This window comes from Brachycentrus maculatus, unplaced genomic scaffold, assembly GCF_059751285.1.
Source record: "Brachycentrus maculatus isolate JH-2025_06_01 unplaced genomic scaffold, ASM5975128v1 h1tg000329l, whole genome shotgun sequence".
Classification (NCBI taxonomy): Eukaryota; Metazoa; Arthropoda; class Insecta; order Trichoptera; family Brachycentridae; genus Brachycentrus; species Brachycentrus maculatus.
The window spans coordinates 293,635-313,112 of NW_028281078.1; the positions used below are offsets into that span (position 1 = coordinate 293,635).

The 19,478-nt window shown below is 31.4% G+C and overlaps 1 protein-coding gene across 1 annotated transcript in view; it reads right to left on the reverse strand.

Annotated features, from left to right (window-relative positions):
* The window catches only part of LOC148304128 (uncharacterized), a 43,180-nt gene extending 26,509 nt beyond the window's left edge, over positions 1–16,671 (reverse strand). Inside the window, exons 1-4 of the mRNA XM_088268808.1 lie at positions 16,648–16,671; positions 15,342–15,496; positions 8,798–8,948; positions 3,822–4,031 (exon numbers count right to left, since the gene is read on the reverse strand). Of these exons, the coding sequence (XP_088124934.1) occupies positions 3,822–4,031; positions 8,798–8,948; positions 15,342–15,496; positions 16,648–16,671 (540 nt within the window). The remainder of the gene's footprint in view (positions 1–3,821; positions 4,032–8,797; positions 8,949–15,341; positions 15,497–16,647) is intronic.
* Positions 16,672–19,478: the final 2,807 nt, after the last annotated feature.

The window sequence follows — 19,478 nt, forward strand, 5'->3', positions numbered from 1 at the left end:
TTTTCAAAAACATCAGAGGACAAATCCAGTATTTTTTCTATGATACATTTGGATATAACTCTTTCCCTTTCATTCATCGTTCATTTTGTGTACTGCAACATAAAAACTCTACTTCACGTTTATCGGTTTTGGAAAAACGATTCCCTCATCAGGTCAACTATGGACTGAAGTGGTATTACACAAAGTGAACGATATATGATAAGCAGAATGTTATATTTCTGTACTATAATACAAATTTAATTATGTTTTTAAAACATGAAGTACATTCAAAAGTATTCAAAATATATTTAATTTAAAAAAATATTTTCCGAATTTTTTTTTTTCAAAATTGACAGGTCAAAAGCACAATTAATGCCCAAATACCTATTCTCCTTCCATAAATTGATTTGTCTCTGTGATATATCAATTAAAATAAAATGAAATAAAAAAAATGATAAATCTAAGTTGTTAACTCATATTTTTAGTTGAACCTATCTTATGTAGTTAAACAACCTTTCTTGTTTTATTAAACCAAATACTATATTTTTTCATTGATTGATTCAGCAGTCACTTTATGGTAAAATCTATCCATTTTTAATTAAAATATTACTTGGTAAATACACTGGTGTTTACCAAATAATACCAAAATTTATAAAAAAAAATATGTCCATTTGGATAAACTTTCAAAATGTAAAAGTTAATAGTTAAATTCTAAATAAAAACTAATTTAAGAACTAATTGTGATATTCCATGTAGTTGATTTCGTCAAACCCTTATCCGCACCCCAATGGTGCATAGGGCACTGCATCATATAAACGCAGTGTTATCTTGATCGTTAACACATGAAAGAAAGGTGATCAGCCCTCCGCTTCAGGTACCAGTCCACGGTAATATTGAATAAATATTAGAGTGAAAAAATTACTTATATTTATTTGACCCTCCCTGCGAATTGAGCCTGGGACCTCCGGAACGGTAGCCGAGCGTGCTGACCATTATACTACGGAGGCGGACAAACGGTGACAAGCGGACACTAAGGTGGTTGATATACCAGGGTAAAAACATTTATTACCAAAAAAATTAAGTGTGGTATTTTCATACAATTTTTATTTTAAAAAATGTTATTAAAAAAACTGCCTATGAAAAAAAATCCGCTTTGCTGTCCTGAATTGTAACATATTGGTTTATCATAATTGAAAAAATCAGAACTCTTATTGAAATGGTAGGTTACTCCTTGTTCGAGCAATACACGTACACGGTGATTTGGTGCCCGAAGGCAGCGCCTAATGAAAGCAAAATGAAATTGGCAGTGGCTGCAGTAATTTATTGGAATTGCTCTTTCCTGATACCCTGTACCGTTGAGTAGAGCGTACAACACCCTTTTTGAAATCCCTTTGTGTCACCCTGTAGATAGTGTCCAATCAGCGATAACTTCATAGCTCTATTTACTTTTTGTCTCATGTTTGTACTTTATGTCTCTCATTCTATCAATATAGTATTCTCCCTTGAAATTAAATGAAAAATATTGTTGATAACGTGTCTTTCGTTACGTAATATAAAATATTCAAATTCATACATACACACTCGTAGATGGATATTATGGAAACAATATCCCTCCCCATTTGCATTTTGGTATTGCTCGGCTATGCTCGCATTTGCATAAAAACGAAGACGAATTTATGTTATTCTACTCCAGTTGTTTCAACCAGATCCTATGTCTGATGCATGCAGATCGCTGATAAATGCACGCCCAGTAACTCAGTCACATACTGGTGTGTATAAATAATACCATATAACTGAGAGGGCCCTCCATAATCGTGGTGATTTTCTCCCAGAACACGGAGAAACCATATATTTGAACTTTGAACTGATGAATATACTATGTTCAATTGTTTATTAATCCAACAAAAATAATTATTGTGAACAGTTGGGTCAACGTTATCATGGGTAAAGCTTATCGAGTTCCATAAAAAATTATGTACTAATAGCAAAGTTTTAAAAGAAAAGACTTTTATTTAGTAATTTAAACTTTAACGGCAATACAATATACCGTAATATGTAGGTATGTATTGTGTGGGTCATAATCACGTTCATTTTTTTGAAGATTGATTGATACTCATATTCAAATGCTTCTATAGATTCATGTTGTACATAGTAGATAATCAGTTCAACCAGCCAATGACATATTTTGATCTCTATAAATACTCAGACTTTTTCATTCCCATCTTAATGTGTACGTACATATATATATTGATAAATAAAAAATAAAAAATAAACTCTTCATGAATAATTCCAATAAACTAAGTATGGTACATTTGGATATAATTACAACATTTTGAGTGTGTCCAAATACTTGTTAACAAAATCTGGATTATCTCCAATTACAGGAGTTATTTTCATATTATTTTTTGACATCTCATCAAAGATGAAGAAGAATATGGAAGTCTGGGCATTTACGGGGCTGACGACCGTCATAGGCTGGTTTAAGTGATCACTCTACACACGTGTAACATTCACCAATTATACCCATTATTGACAACCACACTACTCAAATTCTTGGAAGTTCTATATATATGAACCAATTTAGAAACCTTGTTCATGAATCACTAAAACTTCACTAGAGACATCTATTGGTGAGATGTAAAGAAGCTTTTTACTAAGCAGAAACTCTTATATTAGTATGTGAGATCCGAATCCCGGATGACGGTCGTCAGCCCGATGAATGCCCAGACTTCCATATTCTTCTTCATCTTTGATGAGATGTGAAAAAAATTGGATATAATCAAAATACTGTGTTTTACTTGATATTATTCCATTATTACAGCCTAGTTATTTCCAAATATTTGAACTGACTACATCCATACATTACATTCATATTACTAGGCATATAGTCGCGCTATAATACGTGGAATCAGTTCATTGGGGCATTGGTAGGAATAATAAATAGATAGAAATAGGTCACAGGAATTCGGCTCAGATTCACAACCATAACTTAATGAATTACGTAGAGTATTTATTGCCTATGTTTTAGCTTTGGAACTCGTGATAGATATATAATTGAATCGGAATTGTAACGAACTCTTTCACGGCCTACCTACCCCGAGACCCGTGGGGAATAATTTCACGTTATTTACAACCCGACATTTTTGTAATTGTGATACTCACACCCCCAGAATCTTATAAAGGTATTCCTGTATGTACAGTCGATTCAATCAGTGTTTTATATTGGTTTGATTCGAACAATCACAATGGTTCACGATTTATTTGAAGTAAATCTTCCGAGGCAGCAATTCTCTCACATAATTTGTCTGAACTGAATCACTCCTGTTTTCTGCTGAGCTCGCGAGAAATTTCCTGAAAAGTGCCACTTGAGAAAATAAATCACTTGGCCTTTACACTTTCAAATTTACCGTCAATTATGTAAGTGACAAATAAATCAAGAAATCAATTTATGTATTCTTTTGCTGTGACGCTTTCGAGGGATTTTTTTAAAACTTTTTTTTTATTAGAAATATCATTGAGAATAATCACATTTCAATATGTGACTTTGGTATAATGCAACCTCCGTGACAAACAAAATAAGTGGTTGTATTAAAAGTATTTTCAAATCTCTTCAAAATGGGTATCGAATTGTGAAAGATTGGGTTCGAACCCTAGAAACACTAAAAATTCGTCAGCAGTTCTCGAGAGAAATTCAGAGCGCGGATCTGACTTGGGAGATACAAAGGACCTGGCAGCTGACAGAAAAGCCAAGAGATAGTTTGTAGAGTCCATGTGCTCTACTTAGGGAGCGGATATGGTTTAATATGTTTGTAATACGTTTAAATAACTAAAGTAAAGTGTACCTGCAGTTCCGGGAAGCTCTGCCTCACGATGAGCGTCCAGAGGTTGTAGAGCACGCAGCCCGTGAGCACCCACAGCCAGTAGAAGTAGAAGTTCTCGTCCGGGTTGACGACGGAGCGCGGCGGGCGCGGCGCGCGGCGGCGGCGGCGCGGGTGCAGCCCGCCGCCCGCGCCGCCCGCCGCGCCGCCGCCCTCCGACCCGGTGTCCTCTACCTGGGACAACACACGTTGCATTAACAATGGGTCGACTATCAACATTTTTACTTTAATTGCATTATTTGATTCGGCAGTCACTTTGTGGTAAAATCTATCCATTTTTTATTAATGTTTTACTTAGTAAACACCGCTATTTCTTAAAATCTACTGTGACACGTGTTTCGATGTATTCCGCATCATTTTTCCTCAGTCACCTTAATTTACATCATATATATTTACATCTTCTTATAGTACACAAAACATTTTGATATATCAACATAAATAAGGACTAATATGAAAATCTGAGTATTAACGGAACTTATGACCTATTGGTTGGTTTAAGTTTACTCGTGTGACATTCGTTGTTATACCCACACTACTCAAATTCAGGTCATTATGGTATTTATGCTTCAATTAAAACGTTCTTTTATTTGCTACTTTTTGGCACATCTATGATTGAATTAACCATAGACAGTTTTATTTGTAATTAGCATAGATCTTTAAAAAGCCCTGTAAATACACATTATTCCATATTTTTATTCGTTTACCCTGAGATATCAATTTAAATAACTCCTCTAAATAGATAAATCCAGATTTTTCAACAAAAATTTGGATAATCTCAAAATATAGATGCAATGACCCATTGAGATGGGAGTACATTTCTGCTACCCTTCCAATTTCAACCAGAGATGTCCCTCAATCAACGAAAAATAATACTACTACTACTACCATCACGCCGTTTTCCCGCAGGGGTAGGCAGAGAGGATGGAACGCCATACTTTTCTGTCCTGACATACACTCCTCGCCTCCTTCACATCCATACATCTAGTCACACATGCCCTCCGATTAAGCAGACTTTTGACACCGCCAGCACCAGGCTGATGTTTACGGGGTTATGAGAAGAAAAAGAAGAAGAAAAAACAGGTAATTGAGTCAAGAAAAACGTTTAGTGTAGTTACAGATTACTCAATCTGATGGAATGGCTTCACTGTAGTTATAAGTTTAGCAATTAAAACTTTTCCATGTTTACCCGAAACGAAGCCTTCGGATCGCGTCTCGTTATTTAACCCTTATTAATTAGGGGTCGTGCGTCATTCGGAAAATATAACGTTCGCTCAGGAAGATGAAAGACTTTTTTAAATTATTACGTTAGCACATTCGTCACGAAGTACGCCCACTGACGGACAAATAATCTACCATAAAAACAACCTCTAAAATTTCTTGTAATTCAGAGATATAATTTTCTTACATAACCCAGAATCATCCCTCCTATTTGATCCATCATTATTACTTCATAGGATGAAAAAAATTAAAGAAAAGAGTGGAAAAAAAATATTTAACTTTTTAAAGAAATAAATCATTTTAAATTTTAGTTAGTGAGTTTGAAGGTTTTTCATTCATCCTTATGAATACCAATTATTATCAATGGCAAAGTTATACAAGCTAGTATTAGTACGGGCATGCAACTAATTCTATCTTGTTTTCTTCCCTATTTTTTTTCCGTATGAGTTATTTTCACATTTAAAATCTCAACAAAAGTAAAGAAAAAGTATGGAATTTCATTAATTGATTCGGCAGTCACTTTGTGGTAAGATCTATACATTTTTAATTAATGTTTTAATTAGTGATATTTACTAAGAAATAGTGGTATTTACTAAGTAAAACATTTTTAAAAAAAGGATGGAAGTCTGGGAATTTACAGGACTAATAACCAGCCTACGATAAGTCATAAGCCCTGTAAATACTAAGACTTCCATATTCTTCTTCATCTTTGTTGAGGTGTCAAAACTATATGTGTATGTATTGTATTAAATATTCGTATACTTCGATAATTTTTAATCACGTTATCATTTATAAATATTGAAAATCGACTTGGAAATTCACATTAACACTCACTTTACCTCTACCATATCTAACATATGTACTTAAATGCCCTTAAGGCAATAATTGAGTACCAACATATAAACCCTAATAACGAAGGTTACCGCAAATATTTTCGACATTATAGCGGTTAGTGGTTATAGCGCCCTAAGCAGTAATTAGGGGTTAAAACGTTATACCGAGGGATTTTTATTCAAACATAAAAATTATCAAGTTATTTTCATCCGGACGCGTCGGACGTCGCGACGTCTGGAGGTCTTTGATATCTCGACATAAGTAATGTACGACAAAATAGATTTTTTTGCATTGATTTATATCCCGAATTAAATACATAATTATTTAGCTAAACAACTAAACATCGCGCCGCTTTCCCGTAAGAGTAGGCAGAAATAATCGAACGCCACACACATATATATATATATATATATATATATATATATATATATATATATATATATATATATATATATATGTATATATATATATATATATATATATATATATATATATATATATATATATATATATATATATATATATATATATATATATATATATATATATATTTATTTATATATATAAACATAAATATTTTAGTTAATAGGACATAGTAAATGAGGTAGTATGCAGAGGGAAAAAATATATGAAAAATATATCACAAACTCCCATATCAATTAATGATTCATGTTTCTTGAATTCATCTTATAAGAGACGAGTCCAGCGAAAAGGCGAGAATTTTTTATTAAGTAAGAATTCAAGTATCTTTTTTTTAAAAAAAGAGTTTAAAATTTACTCTCTTTGCTTTTGAAAAAAGCTCTCAAATTTCACTGTGGAGAAGATTGCATAAAGGAGATCCGATTTCAAGGGAACGCTACGACGCTAAACACAGAGAACATAAAACGTCTTCCAAAGCCTACGGAAACACTGCATTCACAAGAATAAGCTTCCCTCTTACGAATAATACTCTCGGGGCTGTATGGCGGAGGGATGGAAAGAGGCTTTCAAGATTAATACTGATCACTTTTATGTGTCATCAAAACGGAGTGCAATCACTTTAATTAGAGCAGTTATATCAAGTCAATCACGTTCAGGTAATTGTTTTCAGCATTACATGCAGGGAACTTAACTGCAATTGTTTGATATTCGAAATACATTTTACCTTTTAGTGCGTTTAATTGACGTCATGTCGTTAGTAAAATAGGCGCTGTAATCTTATTTATGGTACCTATTACGGGTATTTTATATTTAAACCGTTGTTACTGTATATTATATTTAATTTTGTACTAATAAGAGCAAGATTTTGTACTAATAAGAGCAATTTTGTACTAATAAGAGCTTGGTTGAACCCCATTTTATGTAATAAAATAACAACTTCATAGTTTTTTTCACATTTATTTTATTTGACCAGTGTCCGAGTTTTGTCGTTACTGACACTATCAGGCTGTTGGGAAGCTAAACAAAATTCTTTGTTATAATATGTAACAAGATAGTTAATAATTATGATCAACTTAAATTGAATGATTTTAGTAGTATTTTATTGGTTTTATATCGTTGCTTTTAGATTTTTCGCCGTACTCTCGTGTGAGATGGGTAAACATAAAAAACAAGCTCTTATGTTTTTTTTATTGTTTACAAAACATTTTTTCTTGTAAAGAACTCTTTGGTTTTATAAATAATTAGATTCATTATCAGAATCATTTCTTTTTTAACTTTAAATTTCTCAGTGTCGATAACTCCAGGATATGGATGAACATTGATAAAACCGATGCCTTAACCAATTTTTTTTTTGTTTTCGGTTATGCCACAGTTTTTACATGTTTTCAAATGACTCACAACACTTTTTGCAATACCAAAAGGCCATTTCACCCCCGCAATCGCCCTAATTATTAATTTAACAACAAAGATATGTAATAATTATTTATAATGATTTTGTATCCTCTGAACTATTAAATAAAGATGATTGTTACAATAAATCACAAATAATGAACAAGTTGTACAAATAATGTACGTTAAATCAAATTTCACTAATAACGTAAGTAAAATTAAATTATTAATAAATAATCTCAATATTATTAATATATAAAGCATATACTTTGTGGTTAATCATTTTTACTTTTTTTTACACAAATGTCAATAATATTAGTATATAACCACTCACCGAGATTTTTATGTCTACTGGTTTTGAGACGTAACCGTCTCTTCGTCAGGACAATCACTACCACAGTACCACAGTTTGGGTCGACCAAAAATCGCATGTGTTAGATATTTTGTGTAGTTTTGAGGGTGTAAATGGTGCTATGGTGGTGAAGGGTGGTATTGTTTGCATGCTGTGGTAGTAACTGTCCTGACGAAGAGACGGGTACGTATCGAAACCTGTAGACATAAAAATCTTGTTGAGTGGTTATAAACTAATATTATTAACATTTTTGTAAAAAAAATAAGTAATAAATTTCAGGGTTAATAACCATATCGTATCGCTGTTACAAAAATGATATCAACACGAGTACCTAGGTATAACTACACTCAATATATCAAGTGAATTTGTAGATTATACCTACTTAATTATTAAGTCCTCACCCATTTATTGTTCTCCCTTAAAGTACACGCAGAATAATGTAGCCATATCAAAAACGTGATACTTGACTGCTCACTATTTGTCACCCCCGGTAGGTAGGGGTTCCTAAGGCAGGTACTGCCGGAGAAATAACCATAAAAATGAATGACGTCCCATTACTCACTCGGGCGTGAGATTCCAGCGGCAGAATTTCGCGTATGAATAGTTTTATTGTACCAAATAATCGTTACCGAATATTTTTAATCTTATGGGAGATTAAACAAACGATATATCGAAAAAAATAAACAGATTAATAAAGAAAAATGTATAATTTTAAACATTTACTCACTGTTTCCTGTGTCTCTGGTATTTGTCTCGTAGAAAACCTCTTCAAAAATGAGTCTTCTCTTTTAAGTGGTGGTTTTTTCTGAATTGTAGAAATTGCTGAACTAAGTTGAACGGTTGTGCGGAGCTTCATCCACCGTTGGTTCGATTTCGTCCTATGAATTACAAAAAACGTTTTTAAATACTGTTAAATGCGTGCTAATATATGTAAAGAGATGAGTATTTATTTACAAAAAGGTTTTTGAAATTCAAGAATGGTTTTCTTGAAATTTTGATCGAAAAGTTTTATATTTCGTGCAATCTTTTACTATTCAAATTACTTATATTCTGTACCACATTTGACAAAATGTGAAACCGTTATGAAACTTAGATTTAATTGTGTAAAGGAAAACAAATGACGTTTAAGAATTTAATATGATGTTTTAAACAAAATATGAATCTATGTATGATTATTATCTAACAAACAATGTAATTAACACATACAAGTCATAACACATCGTGCAAACCTCTCAAGTTCTTGCATATGTACTCCATGCTTAAGGAAGTTTACAGAAAGACAGAATCTATATATTTTCAGTGAATTTTTCAGGAAATATTCCTCACTATAATATAAATTATTTGAAATATTAAAATCATAAATAAGATCATAGAATAGCACCAAATGCTTACGAAGATAAAACTGATTTAAAAAATATTTTTTACTGAAACATCTTTTCATATTACATCTAATTCTAGTCGTGTTTATTTTTAAATGCCTGTAGGAAAATGAAAGTCAAATACATAAAACATTCATATAAAGGTTATAGGTAACAAGTTTGAAATCACATCTAGTATCTAACATATTTAAGAATTCTAAATCAAGTATATTAAAAGAAGTAAGAAACCATTTTTAAAATTACACATCTCAGAAACATACTAAAACAGTTGCTATAAGAAAGAAAGTTAAATAAATCAACAGGTGATGATAATCTATATCATTTCTAAAGATAATTTAAGGACACACATTGCAATGTTTATTTAGATATTTACCTAAACACCAATGACGAAAAATATTTGTAATATTAATGAAAGTAAGTTTAAAAAATCAGCTAAAAATACTCAACGGTCGATACACTCTTAAGAAAAAATGTGTCCGGTTTTAAGCACCTAGAACGATATTAGGGACTGTCAGATATGGGGACATTAACGCTACTATTTTTATCCTTACAACATATTTATCGTTAGTTTTTTTTTGTGAATTTGCTTTACTAGGAAATGATCCGTTGAGGATTTTTCGCCGCAAAATTCTAATCAAGAGATCCGCTAGTCACATCCAAGCTCCATTCCCTTTCCACTAGCTAAGTCACGAGGAAGAAGAAGGCCAGTGAGGTCGAAGACCCTTGTTCCAGCTATAGTCACACGTAGCATTACCAGAAGGAATATGTGACGCAAGCTTAGGTTCGTAAAGGATATGCCACTCTAATAAAACGTTTTTCAGTGATCGAATTTGGAAAAAAAAACGTTCAAAGAATAATTTTGCTCTACTTCAAGATTTATCAATTATTCCGTGCACTAACGCTATTTTAAACCAGTTTTATTGATTTATTGATAGAATTAAAAAACTGCAGGAATGCAGTTTTAATAAATATTTTCTAATAAGTTAAATTACACTTGTCTATTTTAAATCTATGACTCTCGCTTTTCTGATTGAACAGAACTCAACATAAGCTTTTTAGATTGACTTACGAAGACATATTTATAAACTTAACCTCCATTTTATTAAAATGGATATTTGCATCATATTTGCTACCATACAATAATTTGTACGTACGTATGTAGCTACACAACTTGATAAATGATTTTAAATATCAAAATAGATTATCATTTAATTTCTTTATTCTCTTTAGTATAGACGAGAAAGAAATAAAAAGATACTGGGATATAAATACAACAATACCGAATAGACTTTTCACATAATTGTTCCATTTATTACCCAAGCCAATGTTCTAAGAAGGTATTTCCAGATAATTTTTAATAATAAAATACTTTTGCTGACAAAACTGTTTCAATTCTCAGATTGCCAACACATGGCGTTAGGACATTTTTCATCGAAAAATCAGTGTTTTGAAACTGAAATAATCATGTCATTCCACAAAGTTAATGCCGAATCAATAAATAATATTTTGTAATTGTGTTGAAGGCCCCGAGATTTTTATTTCTAAAGGGTGGGGTTAATAATAAATACGAATGACTTATCACGCGTATATGAATTTTGATATTACCATGGACTGGTACCTGAAGTGCAGCATTGATCACCGTATCTCGATGTAAGAGTAATAAGGGAGATAAAGCTGTGTCAATACATTACAGTTACCAATGCATAATTAAGTGCTTATAAGGGTTAGAAGAAGAATACTGTTTTAGTACTTTAATCGCCTGCACAATCAAAGGTTGCAATTTGAGCTCGGGAAACGCAGTCATCTGTTTTTTTTGCAGTCATTTAAAAAAATCGAACATGAAGTATCTATATATCAAGTCTGACAAGTATATAATAAAATATCAAGGCACGTCCTTAGTAAAATATTAAGTTATTATCCTAGCATTTTGTGTTACGTTAACAGTTATTGGTAACAACTCCATACGAGACCTGTTATGTTACAACGGATTTCAAAATATTAATCTTTTTAGAAGAAAAGTAATTTAGCGTCAATGTTGCAAGTTTTCTTTACCACAGCGAACTCTTTTTATTTATAATTTATATTTAATCCAATATTTTTATTTAATTTATGTTTAAAATTATGTTTTTTTTATTCCACTATATAATTGTATTTCAAAACACATAACACAACATTATAAACGATTCATTTGGAGATTTAATTATAAACAATACTTTTTTATTGCATGAGTCTATGGAAAATCCATTTCTCAAATTGAATCAATGAAATTTTCTCATTCGTAATTTTATTTATCTCGACTAGCTATTTAATTAAACAGACGTTCCTTAAGGGATGAAGAGGGATGATACTGCATCCATCGGTTAATTCCGTGATTAACTTAAGTTCCTTTTATATTCTTCCTACTCACTTCGCTATCTAGGTCACATACACACTATGTTTGTCGAGATAACAGATAAAAGAAGATCAGTATTGTTGGTATTTTATACTTGTATTAAAAGTAATAAAAATGATATGGAACAACTAATAAATTTTAGTAAAATAGACGGTTATTGCAATTTTTGCCAAGCACGTTCATGTAAAATATATTATTATATAAAAAAATAATCAAAGCAAATTAATATTTTTTTCGTATTATTTTTTATTTTTATTTTAGAAGAATATGGAAGTCTGGGCATTTACGGATCTGACGACCGTCATAGAATCCTGTAATTGGAGACAATCCAGATTTTGTGAACAAGTATTTGGACACACTCAAAATGTTCTAATATTCTTTTCTCCAAAAGTAGCGTTGTTTTCTTTTAAAATTTTCAAAGATATTATTGTACGCAATTTACAATAGCTTAAACGACTACGAGTATGCGATGCCGAGTGCCGTCACTATAACTACTGTCCTCTTTTTCCAGCCTACAATTCTTTCTCATTTTTTTTCATTTCCATGCATTATTTATGTCATTCAGATGGTTGTATCAATCAAGTTAACGCAGTGTTGACCGAATGCGGTGCCCTACGCACCGTTGAATGAAAAATGAGATCAATTTTAGAATACCATGTGAAAAATAATAAGAATGAAGAGAAATGTGAGAAATGTATATTTATAATTTTTTTATAAAGATGTAGGTATATAAATATATTATTAGATTAAAACCAATATTTTTAGCTTTTCCACTTTATTTTTATTTGACCAGCGACCGGGTTTCGTCGTTACCGACATCATCAGACCGACACCCAGTCTGATGATGTCGGTAACGATGAAACCCGGTCGCTGGTCAAATAAAAATTAAGTGGAAAAGCTAAAAATATTGGTTTTAATCTAATAATATAATAAAAATGCAATTCCATCACGAAGTGTCAGTGGATAATGTAAATCTATTAAAAAGATGTATATTAGGCAATTCTCTGTTAGTTTCATAGATATTTTTATTTTAGGTAATTTAGTTTTCTTATCTAAAGTGTATTTAGTTTAAGTTAAAAGGGTAGGAAAGGTCGGCAATTCCGTCTAACTTATTCAATAAAGAGTGCTCGTGTTCAGGATTATCATCTAAACATACAAATAAGTGGTTTGTACCTATTTTGTATTCTTATTTCGCTATTGGTTTGTGTAAATTGTGTGGCATTTTCCAAGTGCAGTAAACTAGATAAGATGATTGTTTTTACTGTTTCAAACACTGGCAACACGATGTTCCGAAGAGGCCGAGAGTATGAAATATACCTTGCGCAGGTATGGGACACCTAGAAACATACATAACTTGCAACGCAGTGGTTTGGGTTACTGCTAATAAAAGTAATTCCCAGAATTCTGTAAATGATGAAGAAGAAAGATGGAGAATGTGATTAGTGCTTTGATGGAGTATTTCTGGGTTATTATGACGTGCGATGCATTTCTTGACGATTTTTGGATCGCATGGCATCTATGTTTAATGAGACTCAGATACGCTCCAAAATATCGCCAAAAAATCACTTTCTTCGTGATCGTTTTCTCAAAAGACCATTTATTAATATGCGCAAAAGGGTGGATTCATATTTAAACAGGATTTTTTTAAAGCATTTTTCACAGTTTTAAACTAAAATCAGACCTTAAATTATGTATCTGAAACCAATTCATATTAAATATGAATGCAATAAATTATTTTTTAATTTTCAATTAGATTTCATTGCAAGAGTTTGAGTTAAGCATAAATATTTTAAATAATACCTCGATATCAATCCTTCAGGGGTAGAATTTTGCTTTTGTGCGAAACAAAAACAACAATAGCTTACCATTCATTGTTCACTTTGCGTAATGCCACTTTGGATTTGTAGTATACTGCTTATAAAGTATGTAGTACTACACAAAGTGAACGATTAATGATAAGGAAAGCGCTGTATTACAATATTACAAAGTTAATAATTCTTTTAAAATCCAAAAAAATAATCAATGACTCTTTCAGGTATGAAGTAAATGTTCTATTTTAAGGTACTTGTACACATTAGCAGTATAGAAATAAGCATGAGTTGCAAATCCTAAGTGCCTTGCCATTTACTTTTTTTCAATCTCACAAGCAAAAATATTTATTCTCCTGTATAACAGTTTTGTCTTTCACACTGAGCCCCTTCTTTTACTTTCCTCCTAGATTCAAAAAGGTTTGGCGTAGGGCTAATAAACTTGTCTCCATATAATTAATGATCGAACTAACACCACTTTAATCGAGTGCGGTAGCTTTTGGTTCATCTCAATACAGATAGGGCTAGAAAAACATGCATTTTGATATATAATTCATTTAAAAAAGTGAAAAATGCTGTAGAAGTAGTCATTTGAACTTTTTTGTAATGGTCCATTGGCTCAAGCAGATCAAGAACTAAGAACTAAGAATGTAGAACGTTGAATAAAATGTGGCATAATGCTTCGTAAAATCATAAGTATTGTGTGAAAAAATGTATAATAATTCAATTAAATCTCGCAAACGTTATACTGTTTGTTGTTCAATTTGGAAAGTGCCAAAATGTTTTGAGTATTATGATTTTTTTTGTTGTTATTTTGTGGCCAATTTCACGCATTCGGCATAATCCTTTACGCCACCTCCGCGAGAGTCCCGAACCTTTTGATCTTCCTCAAGGAGCAATAATAAGCCATGACCGCCCGGACATTGCTCCAGTTCTGGCTGCCGGACATCCTGCGTCCGGTCCGGCTACCGTGCGCGCCTCCCCTAGTTCCGTAACTCCGTATCGGGTGCCTCTCTTCGTCAGGACACTCCTCTAGCAACTTCTCACTCTGGGGTGACGTCACCCGGGACGAGCAAGGCGCCACGGTCATGGAAGTTCGACGGGAGTGAAGCTTCCTAAAATTGGTGCGTTATTCATATCTAATTCTAAGTCTATCGAGGAAATTAAGAAAGACAGTGGTTATTTTTAACATAAAAAAAAACAAATCAATTATCAGACAAAACAATAAAATAGAATTAAATATTCATATCCTGGTTTGAAAGCTTGAGAGAAGGCTATAGGAATGTTAAGAGTTATTCACAAATGGATAATGGAAGTCGGTAGATCTGAAATAAATGGCACTACGTGTCCTTTTAAAGTAAGAAAAATAAGTATTGTCTAAATCCTCAAACGAGTTACACATAAACGATAGTTATACGTATATGAATTCATGATTTTAAGAGGAAGAAGGATTAATGATTTCCAAAAATAAATAAAAAAATGTCAGTCAAAGTAACATAATGTATAAATATGACTCTTTATATTTACAATCATAAATGTATTATTCATCAACAACTACCTACAATAATAAATCACTGTTCTTCTTTGTATTTAACAAAAAAACATGTTTTAAAAAACAATCGCCAAATTAGTTGATTTTTTTGGTACTTATTCATAAAAAGCAGATAAAAATCAAAGAATCTGTATTGTCACCTTTGGCCTGGACTCTTCCCCTCTGAGCTTGCGTTGTTGCTGGAGTCATCATCGTCATCGTCCCTGGAAGTGGCCAGCGAGTGGCCCTGAGATCCTGTGCCCCCTGCTTCCTCGGATGAACCTCCTCCTGGCATTCCTTGGTCGGGCTCCTCCACCTGACGAAACATAATTACCAAATTATTAATTATGTGTTGTAGGACCAATTGCATGAGAAGCTAGATTGGAGTTGATCTGAACAGAGCAGATATTAGATTAAAAATTGGTCTTAAACCTTAAATCTTGGAAACTGTGACCAAATCAATACAAATACGAGTATCTTGTTTTTACTGTACCAAAGATGTCAGCTATGTTCCGCAAGAGAAGTATTATTTATATACATATATATATATATATATATATATATATATATATATATATATATATATATATATATATATATATATGTATATGTATATATATATATATATGTATATATATATATATATATATATTTACATATATGTATATATTTATATATATATATATTTCACTCACAATTAACACATCTCATTTGGTAAAAAGGACTTATTATTATGCAATCCATAAAGTCATTATAAATATAAACTAAATATAGAAGAGCTATTCATAAATGGACAATAGAAATATGTGAATCAGAAATACATCGCATTTTTCGGCCATGTTGTATTTGATTAATTGTTATAATCCATTTTCATTCATAAGATTTTATAAATAAATACACTTAGACCTCGCTTTGCATCGTTTCACTTTGCGTAGTTTCAAAGTTTTACTTTTGTTTTGTTATGTAAATATTCTTCGTTTTTTTTTAATATTGAAGGACTGAATAAAATACGGTTACCTATCTTTGATGTATATATGATTTCCAATGGAAAATAGCAATTCACTTTGCGTTGTTTCAATTTCGCGTCGCGATATTTTGGAACGTATCTATGACGCAAAGTGAGGTCTTAGTGTATTGTAAAATGTGCCCTCGGCATGGGAAACCTCGGTGGGACATGCTTTATAACGTCACTCATTCATAAATTTGTCTCAGTTAGTATTAATTCCTAAATATCTTATCTCAAAATACATAAACGATGAAGTAGCTTTAAATAAGTATTATTATATATTATCACAAATTGTGATCCTTGTGGTACCACCAGATTAGATTACCGATAACGTCAATATTGATGAATTTTGACACAAAATGTACAAGGTATCAAAACTACACGTGGGAAATTTGTATATCCTTACCTACATAAAACACATAACCCTATTAAATCACACAATCATCCCTCAGTAATCTTACCCCGCTTGCGTTAGTCAGGATCATATCAACTGTTGTGTTACGCCGACCCCCTGAGATATTTATAGATGTAATACATATCTTACAAAGTTATTGCACCAAAAGCAATACTACTAATAGCACACAGAGCAAGTAATCCTTATTTATTGGCAAAAAATAAATACTTTAGGGCATTTTTATTGCGAAACGAGAATATACAGCTATTTGTTCACGATTTTTCAGGTCTAAAGTTTTGCTACAGGGAATTGACAAGAATACTCATATTTTTAAAGAATTATATTTTTTATTTCTCAAATTTAAAATTAAAAATTACAAGGTTTGGAGAAAATGCTTTTACCGTACACGTATTTAAATGAAACAGGCTTTGACTAGCGTCTTTTTTCTTCAGGGATGGACACGTAAGGTTAGAAAAATAGTACCAAAAAATCGTTCGAAATCAATGTAAGATTTTTTTAATAAAGTTATTAGTCATTAAAAACATTCAAATAACTAAATGTATTTTTATTTTTATTGCGAAAATTTTGTATAAATTTTAATTCCATGTACATAATATGCATATTCGAAAGTTTAACTTTTAAAGCCCCATGATTCTGTACTTGAATAACAAAACTGAAAAGAGATTTAAAAAATAAATAACTTTTTTAATTATTGTTTCGGCATTAACTTTGTGATAAAAACATGATGAAATTGTAAAAGAAAAATACTTGTTTTTTACCACTTATTTTTTTGAGTAAAAATCAAACTTATTTTTCTTCTACAATAAATAACTAATTGAAAATTTTTAAAAGAGTAATAATTTGAGACCTTAAGCCGAATAATGAGACGCTTTTATGTCGAATGTTTTCCAGTTTAAATTTAAAGTAATCAATTAGTTTTTGAGCTTGGACTAACTCATTGAAATGTGTATTTTACTGAATTGTATCAACACTCAATGGCTTTGAACAATGAATAGAACAATGCAATTTTGTTTGGAACGTGCAAACTCATTTATCTCGTTAGCGATAATTGATAATGGACCAGATAATTATGCTGATATCAAAACGGTGATGAAATGTATCTTTTGTTAATCGAAATGTAAATTCGAAAAGCTGTTTTATTTTTTGAAAGTTTCATTGCAATTATTCATCCAACATAATATTGAAAACAATCCTGGTGAAAATTTAAAACCGATTAAATAAATAATATCCGTTAATATTTGACCACTCTAACAGTGGTGAGCACATTTGGGTAACCATGCTGGGGATCACGATATAATTTGATATTTTCACAAATTCACTTCTAAACGCTCAAAATATATATATTTTTTTTAATATGTGATATTAACAATAATACATTTGAATGAATTTACAAAATTAAACTAATTAATCAACTAGTTTGCTCTGTTTTATTTTTCTATTTTTTATTGTATTTTTAAATTTTTAATTTTTATAATGACCCTTCCAAATCCCTTTTAAGAATTTCGTTCATCATTCTGGCCATCCATATTACCACAGTTATTCATACTAAATTGCATATATGCAGTATTGTAACAGTCGCATTCGTATCTCGGTAGAAATCGTATTTCAGTTACCATCTTCTTAAAACGTTTTTTATTTATTTTTTTATTATTATTTTTTTCATAATACATAGATACATTCAAATATACATATTCTTTTCATATATACATTTATTATATGTATTACGGCTCTTTAGGCATGGCCTGTGTTGAGTTATGGATTGAATAGCTTTCTCTCGTGACTATAAGTGAGAATTGGAATTTTGATAAATAAAAATAAAAAACAAATCAATTTGTTTACGCGGTATCAATTAAATATAATAACTCCAAAGAAATAACGCAAATGGTTCAGTTAATGTTAAAATAAATTATTCGTTTCCTTAGTATAAATTACTCTATTATTTTTAATATAAAAATATTGCTTTAAAACGATAAAAAATGAAATCTCATCCTATCTTAAAACGAGTAACATAAGTTTGAATTCCATTTAAAGTTTGAACTACTTCGTTTAAAACAAACTTTACCGAAAATGAGTTATCATCGCTGGCATTGAATTAAAATCGTAAATTTGAAATAAGTAACGGAAAGGGCTTTATTTTGGTGGCTGCCTAAACTATTTTGCGGAGCCATTTGAAATGTCGCTATGGTAAAATATGACCTTAAACCGTTCTCTGTGGGTCTCGGAAAATCTGAGAAAAGTAAAATGTTCGATTTTTTGTACTTATAGTAAAATACTGCTAACTGAAATGTTTTCTATTTTATCTTTAACAAGGGAAACTATTTTTTTTCTACACAAGAAAATATACTATAAAATAACAACTATTTATTTTTATTCACATATATTTTATTTGACTAGTGACTGGGTTTTGACGTAACCGAGATCATAAGACTAGTGATGTCGGTTACTACTAAGCCCGGTCACTGTTTCCAACTAAAAACTATGTAGATGTTAAATTATTTTTAAAAATGCAGTTCCATCAAGAAATGTCAGTATGAATTTTAAATCTTACCATTGAATGCTCTATTTTATTCATTGTTCGTTTTATCAATTGCCTTTGTAATATTGAAATGAATTTTTACATATTTTAACTTCAGGTTTCCTTGTATTTACATCTAGAATATTTGGTACAAATTGTACGTTTGAACCTGTCTACTCATGTTTATTTTAAAATTTTATTAAGGCGGATTTACATTGAGTCAGTTACTGACGTCATTACTGGGGCTGATAGCTGACTTACACTACTTTAAATGTAGTTATCAGTCGAGAACATTGAAGTCAGCACTGGTTCGCCAGCACTGTAGGTACTGACGTGAAATCAATTTATGTGACAGCAGCACC